Below are 20,698 nucleotides of genomic sequence, written 5' to 3'. Positions count from 1 at the left end.
GAGAGACCTTTTTCAGAGTTTGGAGAGGATCTCCTTTCTTCTCTGAGACTATTTCAGGGTTAAGGTGCATTTTCAGCCTCCACATTGGACTTTTGTTAGCTCTTTTTGAGCTGTTTTTTCTTTCATGCATGTCATGATGTACTCCCGCATTTGAGCTTGCTCTTGCGGCTTTCATTCATACTTAATGAAGTCATCCTTTTTGGAAAAAAAAAAGCACTTGTATCTTGATACATCGCCCTATCTAACAATAAGAAGATAGCATTGGCTGCGTTACTGTTAAACGACATTGACACGAGTTACCACCTCAATGACCACTAGGAGACCATAAAATTGAACTCATTCTAGGCATACTCCATTGTCAAGGTCCCCTTATCCGATTTCCTTCACTTCACATGAAGAAATTCAAAGAGTTGTGGACATCCTCGACAAAGGTAACATCCGACATAGTGATAGTCTGTTTGGTTCTCCAGTGCTCCTTGTGGAAAAAAAGAATAAGCCTATGCCCCTCTGCATTGACTATAGAGCTCTTAAAAAGCTCACAATACAAAACAAGTACTCATAGCCTCACATTGATAACCCATGCAACACACTTCTCCAAGATCAATCTCCATCATCCATGTTATCACCAAATCTGCATACGAGAAGGTGATGGGTATAAGATCACTTTTCGCAAAAAGTACGGACACTATGAATGTTTGGTCATGCCATTTGGTTACACAATGCCCAACAACATTCGTGACTCTTATGACAACATCTTCCGGCCATACCTTGAAGTTTGATGTCGTCTACTTGGATGACATTCTAGTTTTCAGCAAATCCTTGATCAAGCTCAAGTAACATCTTCCAAGTTTTTGAAGTCCTCTAAGTAAATTCTCTCTTACGTCAATGTCGAGAAAAAAGTGATTTGTTCTGAACCAAGCTAGAACATTTGGGACATGTTATTTCATCACACGACATCCAAAAAAGGCCAAGATAATTTGTAACTGGCCTACTCCAAAGAATGTTCATTATGTTCTCGGTTTGGCGAAGTTCTATCCCACAAAGACCCAAGATAGAGTATAATTTCCAACATCTTAAGCAAGCACTGGCTACAACACCAGTTATGGCTATGCTGACCCCAATCTCCCATTTGCGGTCATGGTTTTGGACATAGCTACTAGAGCATTCTCGATGCAAGAAGGCAGAGTTGTTACTTTTGACAATCATAAATATTCTGACATCCAAACCACATATCCGGTTCATGACAAAGAGTTTCTTGCTATTGTTCATGCTTACCGCATTATCTCATGTGTGGTGAAACAGATAATCACTCAGTCATTGATGAAGCACGTTGGGTAGAATTTTCGGCCATTGAGTACATTCCATGATTATGTAATGGGGTTGCTAATGCTCTTAACAGGTTACCTCTAGCCTCTTCTATGGTAATCACTACTCTTTCTGTCAATATTTCAAAGGTAAATATATAAATGATAAAGACTTTGGCACAATAGTACAGATTCTTCTCAAAGATCAACCCCTCTCCTTCTGAAAAGAAGATTTCTCATCCTATTCATACACAAATAATGTTCTATATTATCATGATCATCTTTTCCACCAAGGTCTTCTTCTCAATGAAAGGGGATGTCATGATCTATGACGTATTCCTTTTCTAATACCTTAAACTTATGGATGGTTGGATGAATGGACACTTGTGGAAGGATACACCATTTCGATATGACACTTCCCATAAGGCACACCCCTTCACAAGAGCTACAACTCTTCCAAAGAGGCACGACTTATGAAGAGGACATTTCTATTTGTAACTTTGTGATATACCCTCTCATCAAGGGTTTCACCCTTCACAACAGGTACACATCTCTCATGCACAGGACCTTTGAGCACACACCTTTTAGTGTGCGGTTCTCTCCTCTCTATATAAGAGAGGCCTCTTGTATGGATCAGACACACTTTTGACACTTCAAACATTTTAAGCAATACAAATATTCTTGTTCTATTCTATCATTACAGTCTCCTTTCTACTAATTGGCTAACTAATGATATTAGATTACTAGGGTTTCTTACATATATCTTTGGGATGTCCTCGAAGTGCCAAGAGTTGTGAGATTTTCCCTCTCCCAGAGGCAGCCCTAGTATAATCATATGTTTGTGGAGGAAAGTAACATGTTGCAATATGCACATCTATGATTTGGGGTCTCCTAACTTGGAACCACATATCATGGGCATACTCATCTATACTATTGATTGTGACCTCTGACTTTGGATGGTTTGCAATTGTTGTATTTCCACCTCAAGTGGTTTGATGTTGGAAGCTTTTCTTCCACCTTCCTCGTTTAGCAATAAATTTTCCTCTCCTATGGCATCCTATGTGTGCACAAAGGTGATCATGTTCTCCAATGGTGAGATGTTCCTTCATTTTGGAACTGCATTCCCGGACTACAGCCATCTTGAAGTATCAAGAGGAAATTGAGTGTCAATTGCTCTTGTTCACCCAAAGGCAAAAAAGATCTAGGGGTCCCATGCTAGGATACATGCCACACCTCGGTTGCGCACGAGGACCTGAAGCTACCAACCATAGCCACTTGGGAAATGCCTCAACACATGGGCGCATATGAAAGGGCTGGACGATGCATGGAGGAAATAGAGGCAACCATTAAAAGGCTCAGGGAGAGGACTTGAAACTAGAGAATGAAGACATCCTAGACCATACCGGTCAGGTCAGTACTCCTATATTTTCAAGGATCAAGGAATCTGCTGATTGTATAGCCGACCAAAGTGTTTGTTGGCCTCCTCCCAACTTATCATAGGCAATGAGCCAGAATCCAAAGAAGTTGGCAGCAAGGGCAGCTGGTTTTCCTTATCAGCACCCCACAAGTAGCTGATCTTATGTACTGTTATTAAAGCATCTAACAGAAGGTATAGTTTTTCTTTAAAAACAAAGGGTATGAATTTATGTGGAATTAAAGGGAGTCATGGCTCTCGCCAAATATAAAGTGGAATGAGAAGAACCTAGTGGACCTAGCCGTGACTTCATCAGTGTTTTGACATCAACAATCCCAGATCAACAAAGATTCAACTTCAACAAGCCCATCCAGATCACAAAATTGAAGTGTCCATTAAATTTATAAGCATATGTCACTTTCAAACTTCAAATCTACAAAGAAAGCTTGCTTAAATATCACCTAGGGAATTTTGAAGTGGCCCCCTCTATATCACACCCACGGGCTTTCCGCAAAACCTCCAACTTTTCACATGTCTTTTGAATGTCTATCTCAGTAAGGCTTACTCTCTCGATATCATATTCAACTACTCCATCTCGAATTGCTTTCTCGGCAAGTTCTTGCATGCGGAGATCCAATGTGGTATAGACCTACATACACAGCTGACAGATAAATCTTTGTTCCACAAACATTATAAAAATGTCTAGTGCACAATCAAGAATAGGAAAATTGAAAATAAATATTCAAGCATAATAAAAAAACCTCTGTGTAAACAAACCTAGAAGAGACAAGGCAATAAATAATGTATTAGCTCAAGATAAGAGAAATAAAGTATTGCATCGGTCACCTCATACTTGCTACACAAAATATCTATTAAAAAATATAAAGTTTCAAAAGCACAAAGCTTATATAGAACACTAAAATATTTTAAATACTTATTTTTAAAACCCTATATCCTCAAAATGTTTAAAATGTACTTTTTTCAGAGTTTGGAGAGGATCTACGTTCTTCTCTGAGTCTTCTTCAGGGCTGAGGTGGCATTTTCAGCCTCCACCTTATTTTTGTTAGCTCTTTTTGAGCTGTTTTTTCTTTCATGCATCTCATGATGTACTCCCGCATTTGAGCTTGCTCCTATGGCTTTCATTCATACTTAATGAAGATCCTTTTTTTTTTAAATGTTTAAGATGAATTTAGGACTACACTTCTTGCCCTCCACAAGGTCAAGCGCCCGGCCGTAGATGGGTTGACACCCTCCTTTTTCATTGCTTTTTGGGACACGATTGGGGACCATGTTACCTCAGCACTGCAAGGCGTTCGGGATTTTATGCATGATTCGCTTAAAAACCGTCTCATCCATCTTATCCCAAAGGGGGTTGCAGAAATTTGGTTTCCCAATGAAGGCCAATCACTCTTTTGGGCACATTTTATCGGATTTTGGCCAAAACTATCAGTTTGCATTTACAACCCATTCTTCAAGATCTCATTCATGATATGCAAACGGGCTTTGTGCATTGCAAAAGCAATTGATAATATCTTTTCATTTTGGGAAGCTTTGAATTGGGCTATGCAAAAGTGGACAGAAGCCAGCCATTTTTTTTTATTCCCATGAAAAGGACTTCTATTAAGTAGGAAAGACCCTCCTTGAGAAAACTCAAGTGAGAAAAAACATCATGTTGTACATATAATACATGTATAGCTTTGCAAGACTAGAATATGTCCAATCCTACAAATTCAAAATTTTGTTGTTCGAAAGTCCTAAATTCTACAAAGAAATAAAAGAGAATATAAAAATCATGCCATACATGAAATACACCCTAGATGGGCCAAAAACAAACTTCCAAACGGAGCAATGAAACAACCACAGTTGAGGATCAAAATGCCATCTCAACCCTATAAGTGACTCGTCGAAAGAGAGCAAGAAAGAAAGAAAGTCTAGAAAAAAGGGAAAGCCACACCATTCCCTGAGAAATACCGCCCTCTTGGAGGAGGCTTGCCCATGAGGACCCTTGCATCCTCACCCATATGGCCATCAAAGTATGCATTGTGTGGCCAAGGTGTGAGCGGGATGAACCTCGAAGCCGCCCAAGTTCTCTGTACATCTAGACCTCCAAATATGCCATGTTGATATGCTCGCCAGAAACTCCCAAGATATATCAACTGATGCATATGCAAGTTTGTGTGGAAGTATCGAAACATCATCCAAGGAAAATGACTCAACTACATGACTTCAATTCAATAGAGTCCAAAGAGGTCATGTCTCTCGTATAGAACCCGAGGCCTTGAAGGGCAAGCCAAGCTACTGACCCCAAGTCATATAGAAAGTGGAGTGTGTAAAGGTGCTCAATAGCCTAGCAATACCTTTCCAAATAATCCGCACTTGTCTGCATTCCCAAAGACAATGCTGGATGGACTCCTCAGTAGAAAGGTAGCGAGCACAAGTAGTGGAATTTACGCCAGACCTCGACCTCCACTAGTTCATTGCAACCCCTCCATGTATAAACAGCCAAAAGAAAAGAGTGATCTTTCTGTTCCTGAGGGATTTCGGCTGGACAAGGACATCCAAAGATGCCGGAAAAAATTACCCATTGGGAAGACAACTGCTCACACTATGCGGTTGCTTTGGGCTACAAATCTGTAATGGCACCCCGTATTTTCAAAACACAGGAAGTTACACATGCAAAACCACTCAAGGGTAAAGTTTAGTCGACTATGTGGTCATAAACCCGCATGCAAGACACATGAACGAATATATCAGGATTGAGCAGGTGCCTCATGTCCGATCACATGCATACTAAGGACAAGTAATGCCGTGAAAAAACCAAAAATTACCACATCCCCTAGGCTGAGAATGGACTAAAAAAAGGCGCACATTTATGAACAGGAACTAGAGATAGCAATGGCAGAATGTCAGATGCTTTCTACTTGCCATGAAATGAATAAGTGCATAATAGACATGCTGCTGTTAACAGCCCAAAAGTGCTTTAGTACAAGCAAGGGAAGGAGCACAGGAATGCCTTGTAACCACTGGTATGACCAGGAACTAAAGATGCAAATAGAGCCCGGAAAACAACAGATATGGCCAAGAAAGAGGGCAGAGAATGAGCATATAAACAAGTGGTAAGAAACAAAAAAATGATTTTTCTCAAGATCAAACAGGGTGAGAGTTTTCAGGATCTAAAACAAAAAAATTTCAGCAACAAACCTCCATCATGAGAAGACATGATACGGTTCGTCAAAAGCCTCTACAAAAGAGACAAGGAAAAGAAGTCAACCACGACTCTACTCTCAAGGCAGCAAATGACATCATAACAAAAGAAGACGTGGGTAAAGGTCTAAAAATGCTAGCTAATGGGAAGGCTCCAAACGCACAAGGGTTGGTGGCGGAAATGCTAACATGGAGAGGGGAGAGGACAAAGAAAACGCTTACCAATCTCATGAATATGGCTCTAGAGAAAACATTCCCATTAGAATGGCAGCTTAGCATGATTGTACCGCTCCACAAGGGGGGGGACATCAAGATAGCAAACAATTATCGGACAATCATGGTGAGCAGTCCAATGGCCAAGTTGTATGGCACTATCCTTGGGCAGAAAATCAGCAAATGGGCAGAGGAACAGGACATCGAGGTACCCACAACACTCAACCGTAGACCAGTTGGTTGCTATAAGGGCTGCATCAGAGGGAGCCAAGCACAAGAAAGAGGCCACCTATTGCTGTTTTGTGGATTTCAAGAAAGCATTCAATATGGTTCCACATAAAAAGCTATGCGAAGGCTGGAAAAGCTTCAAGTTCCTCAAGAACATAGAAAGAAAGAAAGAAAGAAATTTTATTAGAGTCTTCGGAAGACCGATGGGTCTATGAGACTGAAAGAAAACCTGATACAAATCACAGTAAGGATGGAGCTACTGAAATGAGCATCATCACCCATGCTGAATCCTAAGTCTGATCATACATAATCAAATCAAATACATCTGGATGTAACAATGAAAAGAAAAGGACTAGAGCAGAGCAAAATCCTCCGTATGTCATGTCGCCCTAGCTGGTGCATAGCCGCTGGTGCATAGCCGGTGATGGGACGCTAGTGCCCGTCAAGGGGTGTTGTACGTCTCGGTCTCCTGGATGAGGCTCGACACAAGACCACAGCCACCGTGACTCCCGTGGGACGTATCCCGGGTCTAAACAATGACGGGAGGCCCCCAGAGTGATCTGTGTGTCCCCTCGATGTCTCGTGTGTCGTGTTGCGGTCGTCGGGTCGGGGTCTCTGTCACGTCTGCGGCTAGAGACTAGACAATCAATGTCACTCGATGGGAAGAACTCTGTGATCCTGCTCTGAGAGGTGTCTGATGATGTGGCTAAGCCCCGTCGCCTGAGTAAGTACTCTCTGTGTCGGACCCCCTCGTGAATGAAGGCCGCGAGGCATCTCTGATCTGGGTAGGCGAGGAATCTGAAAAGGAGCCCGGACCTATCTCTGAAGAGGCAGAGGTAGCTACCTCGGATCTCGTAGTACACTGGGCACCTGAAAATAAAATGCTGCTCGGACTCGACCTCTCGACAGTCGCACAATATGCATAAGCGATGCTCCCTAGGAATCCCCTCTACTCTGCCGCTCTCTATGCGGAGGCGGTGTGATGATACCCGAAACTGTCCGATGGAGATCCATAGTGAGTGAGGCATATGAAGCTCAGTGTACCCCAGTGGTGTGATGAATCCCTCCTCCAAAATACGAAGATAGTAATCTCTGTCGAAACTCAGCTTCACTGGAAACTCCCTCAGCTCCAACCAGGTCCTAAAGGTGTGTAGCTGCAGGAGATCCTCACGAATGACCTAGTTGGTATGTGGCCCGATCGGGATGGTGGGTGGGAGTACCGGAGGGGCATCTAAACTGTACTGAAAATGAGGCATCCTATCGATGTGGAACCCTAGTCTCACAAACCATCTGTGAGTCTGTGCATACCAGCATCGCTCGTCTCCCTCTGCTGCCAACCTCATGGAGGAATCAAGAGCTAACCATGGCAACCTATGTCTCCCTGATGTGCAGTCCCCATATGATCTAACCCGGTGTAGATGTATAATGGTCTGAAAGGCTGCATCTAGCTGGAGTGGAGAAGCACCAAACTCAGCCTGAATGATGTGATGTGGTACAGATGGTTTCCCCCGGATCATCCGTGAGAGCTTGAGGATCTGCAGGTACTCCACCCGTGTCCAATCTATCTCTGACATGTCAGGCCCCCAACAAGGGCTGCCATACATACCGGCTGGTCGGACCAAGGAGTCGAAGAGAAGAGCCTTGGTCCGAGGGTCCTGGAAGTGGGAGTGGAAGCATTGTCTCTCTAGCCAAGCTAGTGAGGCGTATCCGCTGCTCAGTCTGGCCTACATCGCTGGTCTCATCGTGAAGATCGAGCCGGAGAAGATGACCCCCAAGTAAGTGTATGAGAATACGATCTCAACTGGTGACCCACCGAAAGTAAAAGTAAACTGCTTCCGTTGCATGTTTGCTCGAGAGGTGTTAAAGATCATGACCTTGGTCTTGCCAAGGTTGACCTCCAAATCATGGGATAAACAAAAAGCCTGCAGTGCATCCAGGTGTCGCTGGAGCCCCTCGGGTGTGGACGACAAGAGTGCCACGTCATCTGCATAAAGAAGAATCCTGATGATGATCTCGGCAAGTGAGCAACCGGTCCCTCCGAACGCCCCTATGAAAGTCTCAAGCTCATCGATGTAGAGGCCAAACAGGGTCGGTAATAAGGGACAACCCTGTTTGACTCCTATGGTACTGAAGATCTCATCTGTCCAACCTGCGCCTGTCCGAACTCGGCCTGAGACTCTCTCATACAGTGCCATGACTGCCCAGATGATCTCTTGATCAAATCCCAGTGTTTGTAGGCGTGTGATGAGATGAGCTCGAGGTACTGTGTCAAAGGCTTTGCAGAAATCTACAAATAGAGAGGCCATGTACCAACTTTATGAGAAGGTTTTAGCATAGTTAGCACAGCCACTAGTACGGATCATGTTCCAAGGGAAAAGCTTTCATAAGCATGACCTAGGGGTCAAGCAAAGCTGCCCCCTCTTGCCAACTCATTTCGGCCTCTTTATTGATGATTTGGAAGAGTGGATGAGAACAAGGCTGTTGCCAACTCATTTCGGCCTCTTTATTGATGATTTGGAAGAGTGGATGAGAACACACGAGGGCCTCTTTATTGATGATTTGGAAGAGTGGATGAGAACACACGAGGGTGTCCAGATTGCAGGATATGCCCTACTAATGCTTATTTACGCAGATGATGTAGTTTTCTTCACAAAGAGCAAGGAGAACATGCAAGCCATCTAGATGTACTAGGGGGACTTCTCTAAACATTCGGGAATGTAAGTCAACATAGACATAGTAATGGTCATTGGGACCCGTAACAAACAAATTGATGTCCATTTGAAGGAGAGCCCTTGAAAATAGTCTACAATATAAATATCTAGGGCTGAAATTTACAAACAAATCTCTAGAAGTGGGAAATGAGGAAGTTTCTATATACCATGCTTGTGCAAACAATGATCCTTTACGGATGTCCACCAGCTTGGGCATTTGGGCTGTCTAGGACTACTGGAAAACAATAGAAAGTCTGCACAAACGCTTTCTCATATTGGAGCTATGGATTAATTCACAGACACCCTACCCCACCTATTGGCTGAGACAGGTATGATTCCTCTAGAAGGAGAGGCATTATGCCAATTCATGGCTTACCTCAACAAAGTTGAGAAGATGGATGCCAGCAGGGTTACCACACAAGGCAATAGAAGGTACGCCAATCATGAGATGGCAAAGAGACGGATTGAAATGGATGGAATCATGGGGCATAACAGCCACTAATATAGCAGAGGATGCTCTGAAATTAGGGGGATAGTGACGTAGAAAATGTTACTAGAAATTATGGCATAACCCAAGGACAAAATGCAATGCTACAAACAAGAAATTCACCCAATGGACAGCTACGGAATGCAAAAATATCTCATGGAGGACACATTAATGTTCAAAAGGAATCTAACCTGCAAAATCAGAACTAGTTCCCATGATCTAGAGGTGGAGAGGGGCAAGTGGGCAAGACTTGGGATTCCCAGAGAGGAAAGAACCTGCAAAATCTACCCCACAGCAGAGGTAGAAGATGAACAACATGTGTTCCTAAGATGCGGAGCCTACGCACACATCAGAGAAAGATATGGGGACAAGAGAAGAAAAGAAAGAAAGAAAGAAAGTCTATTGATGTCCATGGAAGCCCAACAGGTCTATGGGACAGCAAAAAAACCATCTAGTACATCTGCTTTAGGGAGGGCACATGGCAGCTCCCAAGGAGCGCAAAAGCAACCTCAAAAGACCTCACAGGCCTATGGGACAAGGCACATCAAGAGAAGAAACTCATTTCAACCCTATGGGCTGAAGCAAAGGGCGCGCTAGGACCCTTGCCACGTGTTGTGCTATGCTAAGCTAAAAACTGAAAACTACGACTCAAATGACGACCTCACACTCCTATAGCAGGAGCACCAAAGGGCGGGTATGGTGTGTGTCATGGTAGCAAGAGAAGCAGGGAAATGGGCTGCCTACAGAATGGCAAAGTGATCATGAGAGAGAGAGAGAGAGAGAGAGAGAGTAAACGGGGAAGAAAAGGAAGAGAAGGAGGATGCAAGTTATGATGGTGACAGACCCATGGGATGAGTGTATAAAGTGGGCTGAAAATGGCAGTGTGGAATTGCAATGGCACCCTTTGGTCCGAGCTGGGGGTTTCTTGGAGACATACACCGACACGGATATGATCTTCTATATTGAGACCGCATAAGAGCCCAGAGAGAGGTCTGCCCCACGGTGACAGGATATACATGGGAGTCAGCTCACAAGTTGGAGATGAGGAGAGACAGTGGGGTACGAGGCTTTGGGCGAGTGGCTGTCCTTTTGATATCACACCTGCGACCACTCGTACATGTGGTATGGAGAGACGAGCGTGCACGACATATGTGGATATGAGTCCAGCCACCGATCTTTATTGCGGTGTGCTATTTCCCACCAAATACATCATCTTATGCACATGAGGTCAACACAAAGGGACACAGCCCATACGAGACGATATATGATGACATCAAGGAGTTATCCAGGCAGGGAGATACCCTCCTTCTCCTTGGCGACTTCAATGCACATATAGGAGACAGACAGGTCGGCTTGCTTGACTTTGCATCTGATTCCCGCATAGTACCAAAGTTAGATGCAACAGAGCTCAGGATAGTGAGGTACTCAGCAAATGCACCGCATGTGACAGGACATGGGCGACATTTACTGGAGTTGGGCGCAGTTCATGATCTGATCATATATAACAGTTTTTAGAGATGGCCATCAGCTCGCGGGATCACATGTTTCCCACATGGTGGGGGGATAGATACAATGGACTGCATGTTGGGTTCCTTAGCCTTTGTGACACATCCCAGCACTCCTGAAACCTCTAATCTGCAAGCAAACACAAGAACACACCAAACGTGAGGAATCTGAGCAGGCTGCTCACCACCATGACATCTACGGGATGCGATCTTGAATCGGGAGATGTCCCGTCCGAGCCGCGGGCTGAGCTACTGGCACGAACTCCCAACCAGATCCTAACCAGCCTAGTGTCCCATACCACCAGGTGGTGCCTAGAGGCCTAGGATTTGCTGCTGGGCCTTCGGCTACGCTAAGTTGCAGGCACGATCAGACCTAGCACCTGGGAAAGAGACTTGCTCCCATCGGCTCTCCGAGAACTGAACCTCTGGGCCCCTTATATAGAGTCGGGCCCAATATACCAAAAATAGCGAAGACCTCTAACAGGTTCGTACCCTTGCCACTCAACCCGAGAATCGAGTCTGTCTAGCCCTAAGCCTCCCTAAGCTACCTGAGCTAGTCTTGTGTACCCTAGTACACGTCAAATACCAATCCATGCACATGACATACTTCCCCTCCTCTAAGAACTCACTCTTGAGTTCACTAAAAAACCCGGGAATGTCCTCTAGAGGTTCTGTAATGTCTCCCATGTTGCATCCTCCTCAACACGATCCTTCCACTTGATCTAGTATCCCATGATAGTTCGATTACAAATCTGTCTTTCATGAAATTCAAGAATACTCTCAGGTTCGTGTGGAATAAAAGTCAAATCTGTAACTTCTATTATTTCTTGAGGAGAAACAAGTTGATCATCCGCACCCAGTAACTCTTTCAGTCTGCTGACATGAAACACTGGATGTACTTTAACATCAGGAGGCAATTCTAGTTTATATGCAACTGGTCCAATTCTTTTAACAACCTTGAATGGACCACAGTATCTGGGGGATAACTTCGGAACCAAGCACGTACTTAGGCTCTTGGATTCCTTGGAAATACACAAATATACCATTGTTCCTTTAGAGAACTCTCTAGGTGAACGATGTCTATTAGCATAAAATATGTCCCGATCTTGGGCACCTCTAATAGACTCCTTGGCAAACTGCAACATTTCTTGCATGTCTTGCAAGAATGTCTTTGCAGCATCATTTTGAATTCCCTTGAACCTAACCATAACTGGTGACTTAGGTTGAAACCCGTACATAAGCATAAAAGAGATGTACCCAGTACTCGAATGCTTTGCACTGTTATAAGCAAATTCTATCATGGGGAGATAATCTTCCCATGAAGACTCTCTCTTAGAAACATATGCCCGAAGCATATCTTCAACCAATTGGTTGACCTTCTCTGTACGGCCATCAGATTGTGCATGATCTGAGGAACTCATGCTTAGAGTAGTTTCCAACTTCTCAAAAACAAGTGTCCAGAAGTTACTTGTAAACTTCAAGTCCCATTCGCTGACTATGTCAGACAGCAAACCATATCCAGTGGAGATAGTGCATCCTACACATATCTACGGGCACTATCCACAAGGCCAGTTTTCACAATGACCCATGCAGTAGGAGCACGACTCACATGAAGCACGGGATGCCTTGGCTGGACTCGAGAGGCAGTGCTTCCAGACGCATTTCTAGGATCCATTGACAAAGGGTTGGCTCTTTGACACCTTGGTGTGACCAACCGCCATGTATGTAGCACCTTTTTGGGGGAGTGATCTTCCCGTGGCACAATGGAGGAGATTTGAGCTGCTACAGGTGACTATGGGATCCAGGATGATTCGGAGTAAGCCCTCAATTCCTCATCAGATAGTACAAGCAGAGTTCGCCATGACACCTCTCCAAGTTGATGCCATTTTTTAGACAGTGACTTTCCTCCACAAAGTTTGGACCCTACCCCACTCGAGATTATCGAGGCTAGCATTGGAGTCATCTAGGCCACTAGCACAAAGCGGGGTCGATGCAATATGATATGCACACATATCCACATGGTTTGCCAATCAAGGTATCCAGATAGACCGGATTCCCCACTTTCAATATAGCATGGTCGCTCTGCCTGAGTCGATCCCACGAGATGAGATTAATTGCATCATACGGTTAGATCTCCTCCAACTGCATACGTCTCGGACTTGGGGGAGACCAGCAGTTCCCTACTAAGATCCAATTCTAGCTCACCTTTAGGATGAGGAGATCAACAGACTTCTGATACCTGCGGATCTCCCGAAGTGCCATGGCACAGTATCAAAACGGCAACCAAAGACACTTGTGCAACATTTGCAAAGGGAGAAACAACGAGAAGAAAGAAGACTCCTTGCAAAGCAGTAGAAGTGGTTGTAGATGCACGCATTTAATCGTTGCCATCGAAGCGAAGAACACGAACTTGTGATCTCATATTTGGTGGGAGCAACATTAGGCAGCACTCTTTTGAGGGTATCGGAGGATGGGCTCATCATCAAACCCCAGTAACTCCAGGACAGATGAGTCTCACATGCATTGAGGATAGCCATTGGCTAGATGCAGGTTTCGTCCCACTAGCTGAGGATTGAGGTAGGGATACCTAGAGGGCAGCGGATCTGCAGGCTATGCACGTTAGGGAGGTCAAGATAGAGGAGCACTTTCTATGCACGTCCCCAACCTACTATGAGATACGGGGACGATATCACTCCCTCTTCTAGAAAGGACACGGCTTCGGTCCACTCTCACGATTGATCCACTTCCATGACCAGCTCTGTATTGGGCTCTATCTAATTTAGATGCGACAACGGCACCACATGCCATTGAGGCACATCGATAAACAGAGGCATGTCACAGATTATTGTGCATCTGAGTCAGCTCCAAGACACAATGAGGTGGAGCAGTAGTAGTAGTTAGCTGGTATGAGAGTAGCATGGATCACCAGAGCGAGCTAACACGATACTATTGAGCGAGGGATACAGAGACCACACACACCATGGAAAGTAGCCAAAATACATACGATCGAGATCCGGCCTATCTCAGCTCTCCTCAAAAGCTACCCCCCAGAGACGAGGCATCAATCTTGATATTGCCCATCGGATTCAAAGATAGATCAAGGAGACCACGTCCCTCGACACAGCGTGAGACAGCTCGACAGACACAAATCCAAGATATTCTCACAGCCCACCACCGGAGAGCCACTATGGTGCCGAGTTTTGGCTTCTGAGACTCAACTTTCAGTTTCAGCTTTAGCTTGTATTTGAGTTTTGTCTGAAGCTCTTGAGCTCTTTAGTTTAGCATAGCACTCAGCAAGGCCCTAGCAAGGCCTTAGCTTTAGCCCTTTATAAATTATTTTCATTTGGTGCACTTTGTCCCATAGGGGCTCCCGAGGACGTTAATACATCTTTCTTTCTCTCTGTCTCTCACGGGTCAGCATTAGAGAGAGAGATCAGCTCTTACCCAGAGACACACGGGCAACGGGCATTGGGACTTGGGACAAGTTGGGTTCGGGAGACAACATTCCATTCTTGATCATATCTTTACACTGCAAGCAGTCATCGAGGAGACGAGACCGAGATCCCAAAAAGTCCACGCTTGCTTTGTCAACTTTTGGAAGGCCTTTGATACAGTCCCACAATCTCGCATAATTAGGCAACTTCGAGAGATGCGAATCCCAAGAGTCATGATTTGGGGGGCGATAAGTCTCTAAGAGTCAGTCAGAGGGAGAGTACGTGCCCCAAGAGGCCTATAAGATTGAGTCAAAAGCACGATAGGATTGAAGCAGGGATGCCCCCTCTCATCGACACTATTTGGGCTCTATATTGATGAGATCACAACTTTCATTGACTGCCTACGAGGTGAGGGACCATTGCTAGCCGATGTGATGATACAGATATTGTTGTAATAGATGACATAGTCCTTCTATCCTCCTCCGCCACCGCAGCAAGCTTAACAGAGACACCTCGGTGCCCTAGAGGTGTTTTGCACAGAGAGACACCTGACAATCAACCTTGGCAAAACCAAGGTTATGATTTTCAGCACCTCACCGACACTACTTCACTGACATAGATTCATTTGCCAAGGAGAGCCAGTGGAGATTATACAGCCATACACGTATCTAGGGGCATTCTTTGCATGGCTAGTCTTTACGATGACCCACACAGCCAAGGCACGACTTACACGAGGGCAGGGAGCTCTAGCTCGACTAGAGCGGTAGTACTTTCAGCACATTTCTAGGACCCTCGACGAAGGGATGGCTATTTGACACACTAATGATACCAACAGCCATTTACTCCGCATCCTTTTGGGGGTGTGACTTATCAGTGAAGAACTGAAAATCATTTTCATTATAGCTGTTGTATTTGGACTCAAACAGCTTCATAAGTATAAGTTTTCTCTAATCTTGCAACATCCCGTGGATCTAGAGTTCTCACATATAAGAAACCAAGAGTTCCAATACTTGGATGCTAGCATACAGGACTTTTGGGTGCCTTCCAAAGACTATGTATTTATGGTGCATCTAGCCTCCGAACAGCCAAATAGAGTCATGTAAGCATGGTCCCACAATCTTTCCTTGTTACTGGATACACCAAAGTCCAACCCTTGAACAACAGAATAATCAAACACATTGTTTGAACCTGTTTTGGTAGAACAAGGAGGCAGCATTGGATAAAATAGGTAAATGCCAGACCCTGTTTGGCCTCCATTTGCTTTAGGCTGAAAAGGGGTCACCACAACAACCAGCATGCCTGGAATTGTCTTGGATTTGCAGGGCAGTCCACAACAGTGAGAGCAGGTCAATCCTCCCCTCAGCCTTTTGGTGTGCAGTCCTTGCAGTAGTGAGATACATTTGGCAGGTATACGCAACCGGGGATTGATGCTTCCATTCCACCGATGAGTACTTATAGCCATGCACAGCCCATGCATTAGAGTTCTGTCTCTACATCTCCTCAGAGTGTTGACTATGAACAGCATCCGGGATTGATGATATGCTGTCCCAGGCATTGTGCTCTTTCCTGCTTTACCTATGTCCATCCGTGAGGAGATGCCATTCCATCATTGCGTGAACCTTAAGCGTGATGACGCCCTTGCATTTGGGAGTGGCTAGAGCAGGAAGTATGCAGCAAAAGATGTAAGGATAAGCTCACTGTGCACAAGTTTTTTTTTGCCGAAAAAACAGTGCTAATTATATTACTTCGAGAGCAAGATACAAAGGTCAGCTTGTAGCTGACGGGCTGCGTTCACAAATCGGACACAGCCCTAAAAGGTACAAAAATAAATCACTCTCTCACGGAGGGATAAGGCGAGTGTGAATGAACAGCCATCGGGGTGGTGAGTAGCGCCACCGAAGGCCCTGCGAAGTCTGCTCGAAGAAGAGGCCCTGTGTGTCCCAAGCCCGAAGGAAGCGTCTCCGCTTCTCCCGGCCGCGGCCCGGGAATCTCCTTGAATCTGGTCCCACTGGCCTCTGAGGATATGAATAATCTCGCTCCAAATATCCGTCATGATCTAGGCAGTCGATAAGGAGGTGCCGCCGAGGATCTGCGCGCAACGCAAGGTCCAAATGTGCCACCCTGTGATGCTGCTAATAATCTCCCAGACTGGCTGCCTCTCCTGAACTCCTGTATCAGCCTCTGCTAGATGCTGCGGGATACCCTCGAGCGGCCCCCACATCCCCTGTGTGATAAGGAAAGTGGGACCCTGCTGGCATGCCTCGAATAAGTGATGAAGACCAGGTGCGGTGCTGCACCAACAGAACGCGCCCCAAGTGATCAAACCTAGCTCCGGTGCTGCGCAAGTAAGAATCCCGAAAGTCCACCTCCACACTTCCTGGGCGCGAGTGCAGCTCCACAGGCAGTGTTTTGGTGACTCCTCATCCTCATGGCAGATCTGACAGCATCCGTCCTGGCCTATCTGCCGCAACCAGCTCCCCACTAAAAGACCTTTGTGGGCAAGAAGCCACAGGAAGTAGGAGATCTTCCGCGGCCGCCAGCTCTCCCACAAGGCCTTCTAGAAGGCCTGCAAAAAGAACCTGGAAATACCCTGTGCATACCAGCTGGGCCGCTGGGTGGGGGGGCGGCTCTGCATCCTCCCAAGAACTCGCCTGCCCAGAGTCGTGCTGTAGGCAAAGAAGGAGGTCGGCCCCTGCCCTGTCACAATCTCTGGCCAACTCCACTCTCCTGGGTCCCAATCAAGCTCTGACAAGGCCTGCCCCTCCCAGAGCCAGAGTCGCCAAAGCTGCATCTGATCCTGCTCAATGCTAGGATCGGTACGCCAGACCTTCCCCAAAAGGCCTACGACCCGAACCCTATGCCATGGGAGTAGGGGGTCGATGAGCGCATCCTCTCTCCTGAGTCGTCCATCCCCCATAACCGCGAAGAAGGAAATAGAGGAGTCGTCCATACGTCCTGCGACCACCAGTGGGATGCCACGGGGGGTGAACTGTCCCAGCCAACGGTCGTCACCAGGCATGAGGATCTGAGGCTCAGGTGGAACCAACCAATCGCGCCGTCGATCTCCGTGCGTCTCGCCTGGGCTCCCCGTGCACCTCCAGCTGCGTCTGCGAGATCAGCCGTCTCCAGATGTCTGTACGTGTCCCTCCAAACTCGAAGGGACCGGGCTGGCCCCCTCATCCAGCCATCCCACCTAATATGTGATCTCTCCCCCAACTGAAGGCCCTCGGCATCTCTGACCTGACCGTTCCAGATAAGCGGCTGGCGATCGATCTCCTCCTGACAGCTAGGAGGGGACTGAATGAGACTGAGGCGGAGCAGCCTCCAAACCATGAGGAGGCTACGAACGAGTGGGGAACGGGGCTGAGTGAGCGGGGCGGAAGTGAAGATCCACCTGAGGGACGGTAGCCACTCTCCACCTCGACGCGGGACACAAGAACCGACCCCCTGCTGAAGTAGCATCTTCCACGTCTGCCCCCCCGAGGTCAAACCGCGGATGACTAGCTTGCCTAACAAGGCCTGACTCTGAAGCTCTGGATCGATGACCCCCAGGCCACCCTCAGCCTGCGGAAGAATGACTGTCTGCCAAGCAACCCTGGCTCTGGTATCTCTGAGGCCATCCTCCCCGGACCAAAGGAAGTTCCGAACCAGCCTCCTGAGCTGTGCCACGCTGGATCTCGAGAAACACCAACAGGAAGCCACATACCAAGCCGTGGCTAGGAGGACCTAGTTGACTACCGGGGCACGACCTGCAAGGGAAAGCTTAGCAGTGCTCCAGAAAGCCAGCTTCCGTCGGATGGAATCTAGCACCGGGAGAAATTGTTGAGCTGGCGTGATGTCCAGGCCGACCTGAAAACCAAGGTATCTAGCTGTCTGTCCCCGTGGGATCCATCTGAAACCCAAAAACCTCCCCCACTGAGAACACGCCCCGGGGTCTGTGAGAAAACCAACTGATTTGTTCCAGTTGATTTTCGCACCAGCAGCCGAGCAATAGACCTCCAGGGCCATCCTCACCCTCTCCAGCATCATCTCATCGTCCTGGACATACAGGGCTGTGTCATCCGCGTACTCCGAGTGCAAGAGCTCCGTGTCCTCCCGGAGTGGAAGGCGAACACCCCTGATCCCTGTAGACCTCGCCCGAAGGTAGTATGTCATAGCCTCGGCGAAGAAGAGAAACAGGTAAGGAGCAAGGGGGCAGCCCTGACGCACTGATCTCTCCAAGCTAAAACGCTCACCCATCCTGCCTCCAATGATGACTCTGCTAGAAGCTGTCCTGTACAAAGCTGAAATACCCTGAATCCAACCTGCTGGGAAACCTAGCCGCTCCAGAGTCCCCTCCAGAAAGGACCAGTCCACTCGATCGTAGGCCTTCTCAAAGTCGAGAAGTAGGATGGCAAGGTGTGATCCGCTGTGCTGAGCCCACTCCGCCGCCTCTGAAAAGGTGAAGACATTATCCAGGATACTGCGATCCTGGACAAAGCCTGTCTGAGTGTCATGGATGAGGTCTGGGAGTAGAGGCCGAACTCTGGCGCTAATCATCTTGGCGAGGATTTTGTAGGCAGTGGTAAGGAGAGTGATCGGGCGCCACTGACGGATCTCCTGTCTATCTCCTCCCTTCAGGATGAGGCAAATCAGTCTCGAGGAAAGGCTCTCTGGCATATAATCGCTGCTGAAAATCCTCTGAAGAGCTGCTAGGAGGGGCTGATGGATCTGGTCCCAGAAGGAGGTGAAGAATGCCCAGGATAGCCCATCCTCACCTGGGTATTTCTGTCCATCGATGGCCATCAAGGCCTCCAGCATCTCATCCGTGGTGAACGGTGCCAACAACGTCGCCTGCATGCTAGGCTGGACCAGGGATGGAGTGTGCCTCCACACCTCCTCACGGACACGTCGAGTACGAGGGGCAAGCGGCTCCTGTTGGAAAAGGGTCCTGTAGAAGTCAGTGGCCAATCCCAAGACCTCTCCCGGATCCGTAACGATGTGTCCCTCCGCTGTCCTGAGACTCCGAAGCTGATCACTTGCAGCTCTCTGGCCATGCGTCCTGAAGAACTCCCTGCACATCCGGTCACCCTTCCGGGCCCAGAAGGAGAGAGAGGCATGATAGGAAAACTCTGAGCGACGCTGGAGTGTCTCCTCAAGAAGGGCTCTGGCTCGAAGGGCCTGGATCCGAAGCTCCTCCGAGCCCGGGGATGCCTGCTGGAGTCGCTGAATGGAGGCGAGGTCCCTCCGAAGAGCTCTCTCTCTGCCCCACCAATCCTGTCGAACCTGTAGGGCTGCAAGATGGCAGATCTGGCTGGACTCCTGCAAAGCCTGCGCCACCGAACCAACCAGATCCACGCACTCGCCCCAGTCTCTGTCCCAAAGACTGCATATACTGCTGCGCACGTCCTCCCTCGAGAAAATGGAGTCGGGAATCCGGCATGAGCGGGGGGTAAGGACCTGAGCTGCCGAGTCTAATGATAAGAGCACAAGCGCATGGTCGAAAAGTGTCGTCCCTGGAACTATACCAGCCTGACCGCCTCTGCCGATGGCCCAATCACTAACATAAAATCTATCCAGCCTCTCCAGAAGTCTACCTCCTTCCCTGCGGAAGCCCCACGAGAAGTCCAAACTCCCGTGCCAACGTCGGAAGGATGGGTCTCGCCAACTGTCCCTTCCTCCTGTCGCAAAGATAAAAGAGTCCCAAGCGGACTGCTCTGCCTGAGACATACCTGTAAACTCCGGTCCTCTGCCCTGCTGGTCCTCCAAGGTCTCCAGATTGTTGAAGTCACCTCCAACAATCCAGGAATCCATGTCTGGGAGAATCCCTGTAAGTGTCCTCCAGAAGGTGGCTCTACAACGGAGATCTGTGGGAGCATAAATGTTGAGGACTCCAACTCTGGAGCCCTCCAGTCCAGGCCTACCCAAAGGGCACGGCCTGGTATCAGCGTGCCATGACCGAAAACTCCCTGGGCTAGCTGCTCGCCCACGGAGGTACAGACACCACCACTCCTCCCCAGTGCGCCAATCGAGGGCTCCCAATAAGTGTGAGAGCGTCCAGGGAGAATCTTCCCGCATCTACGGGAGTGAGCCGCAGAAAGCTTGTGCTCCTGGAGCAGAAGTACATCCAAACGACCAATCACTGCTGGCTGAAGTTCCTGTCTCAAAATGAGCTTCCTAGGACCACGGGTGCCAGAAGAGTGAAACCCGTTCACATTC

The 20,698-nt window shown here is 47.4% G+C and overlaps 1 protein-coding gene across 1 annotated transcript in view; it reads right to left on the bottom strand.

Moving 5' to 3' along the window:
- Nucleotides 1–20,698, bottom strand: part of LOC147890708 (uncharacterized) — a 160,778-nt gene that overhangs the window by 75,763 nt on the left and 64,317 nt on the right. Inside the window, exon 6 of the mRNA XM_087389494.1 lies at nucleotides 3,180–3,367. Within this exon, the coding sequence (XP_087245620.1) occupies nucleotides 3,180–3,367 (188 nt within the window). The remainder of the gene's footprint in view (nucleotides 1–3,179; nucleotides 3,368–20,698) is intronic.

Source organism: Dipteris shenzhenensis, chromosome 18 (assembly GCF_047967505.1).
Source record: "Dipteris shenzhenensis isolate YYH24624 ecotype China chromosome 18, Dip_SZ_1.0, whole genome shotgun sequence".
NCBI classification, from domain to species: domain Eukaryota; kingdom Viridiplantae; phylum Streptophyta; class Polypodiopsida; order Gleicheniales; family Dipteridaceae; genus Dipteris; species Dipteris shenzhenensis.
The sequence above is the reverse complement of the archived record's forward strand: the minus strand, read 5'-3'. Positions and strand labels throughout refer to the sequence as shown.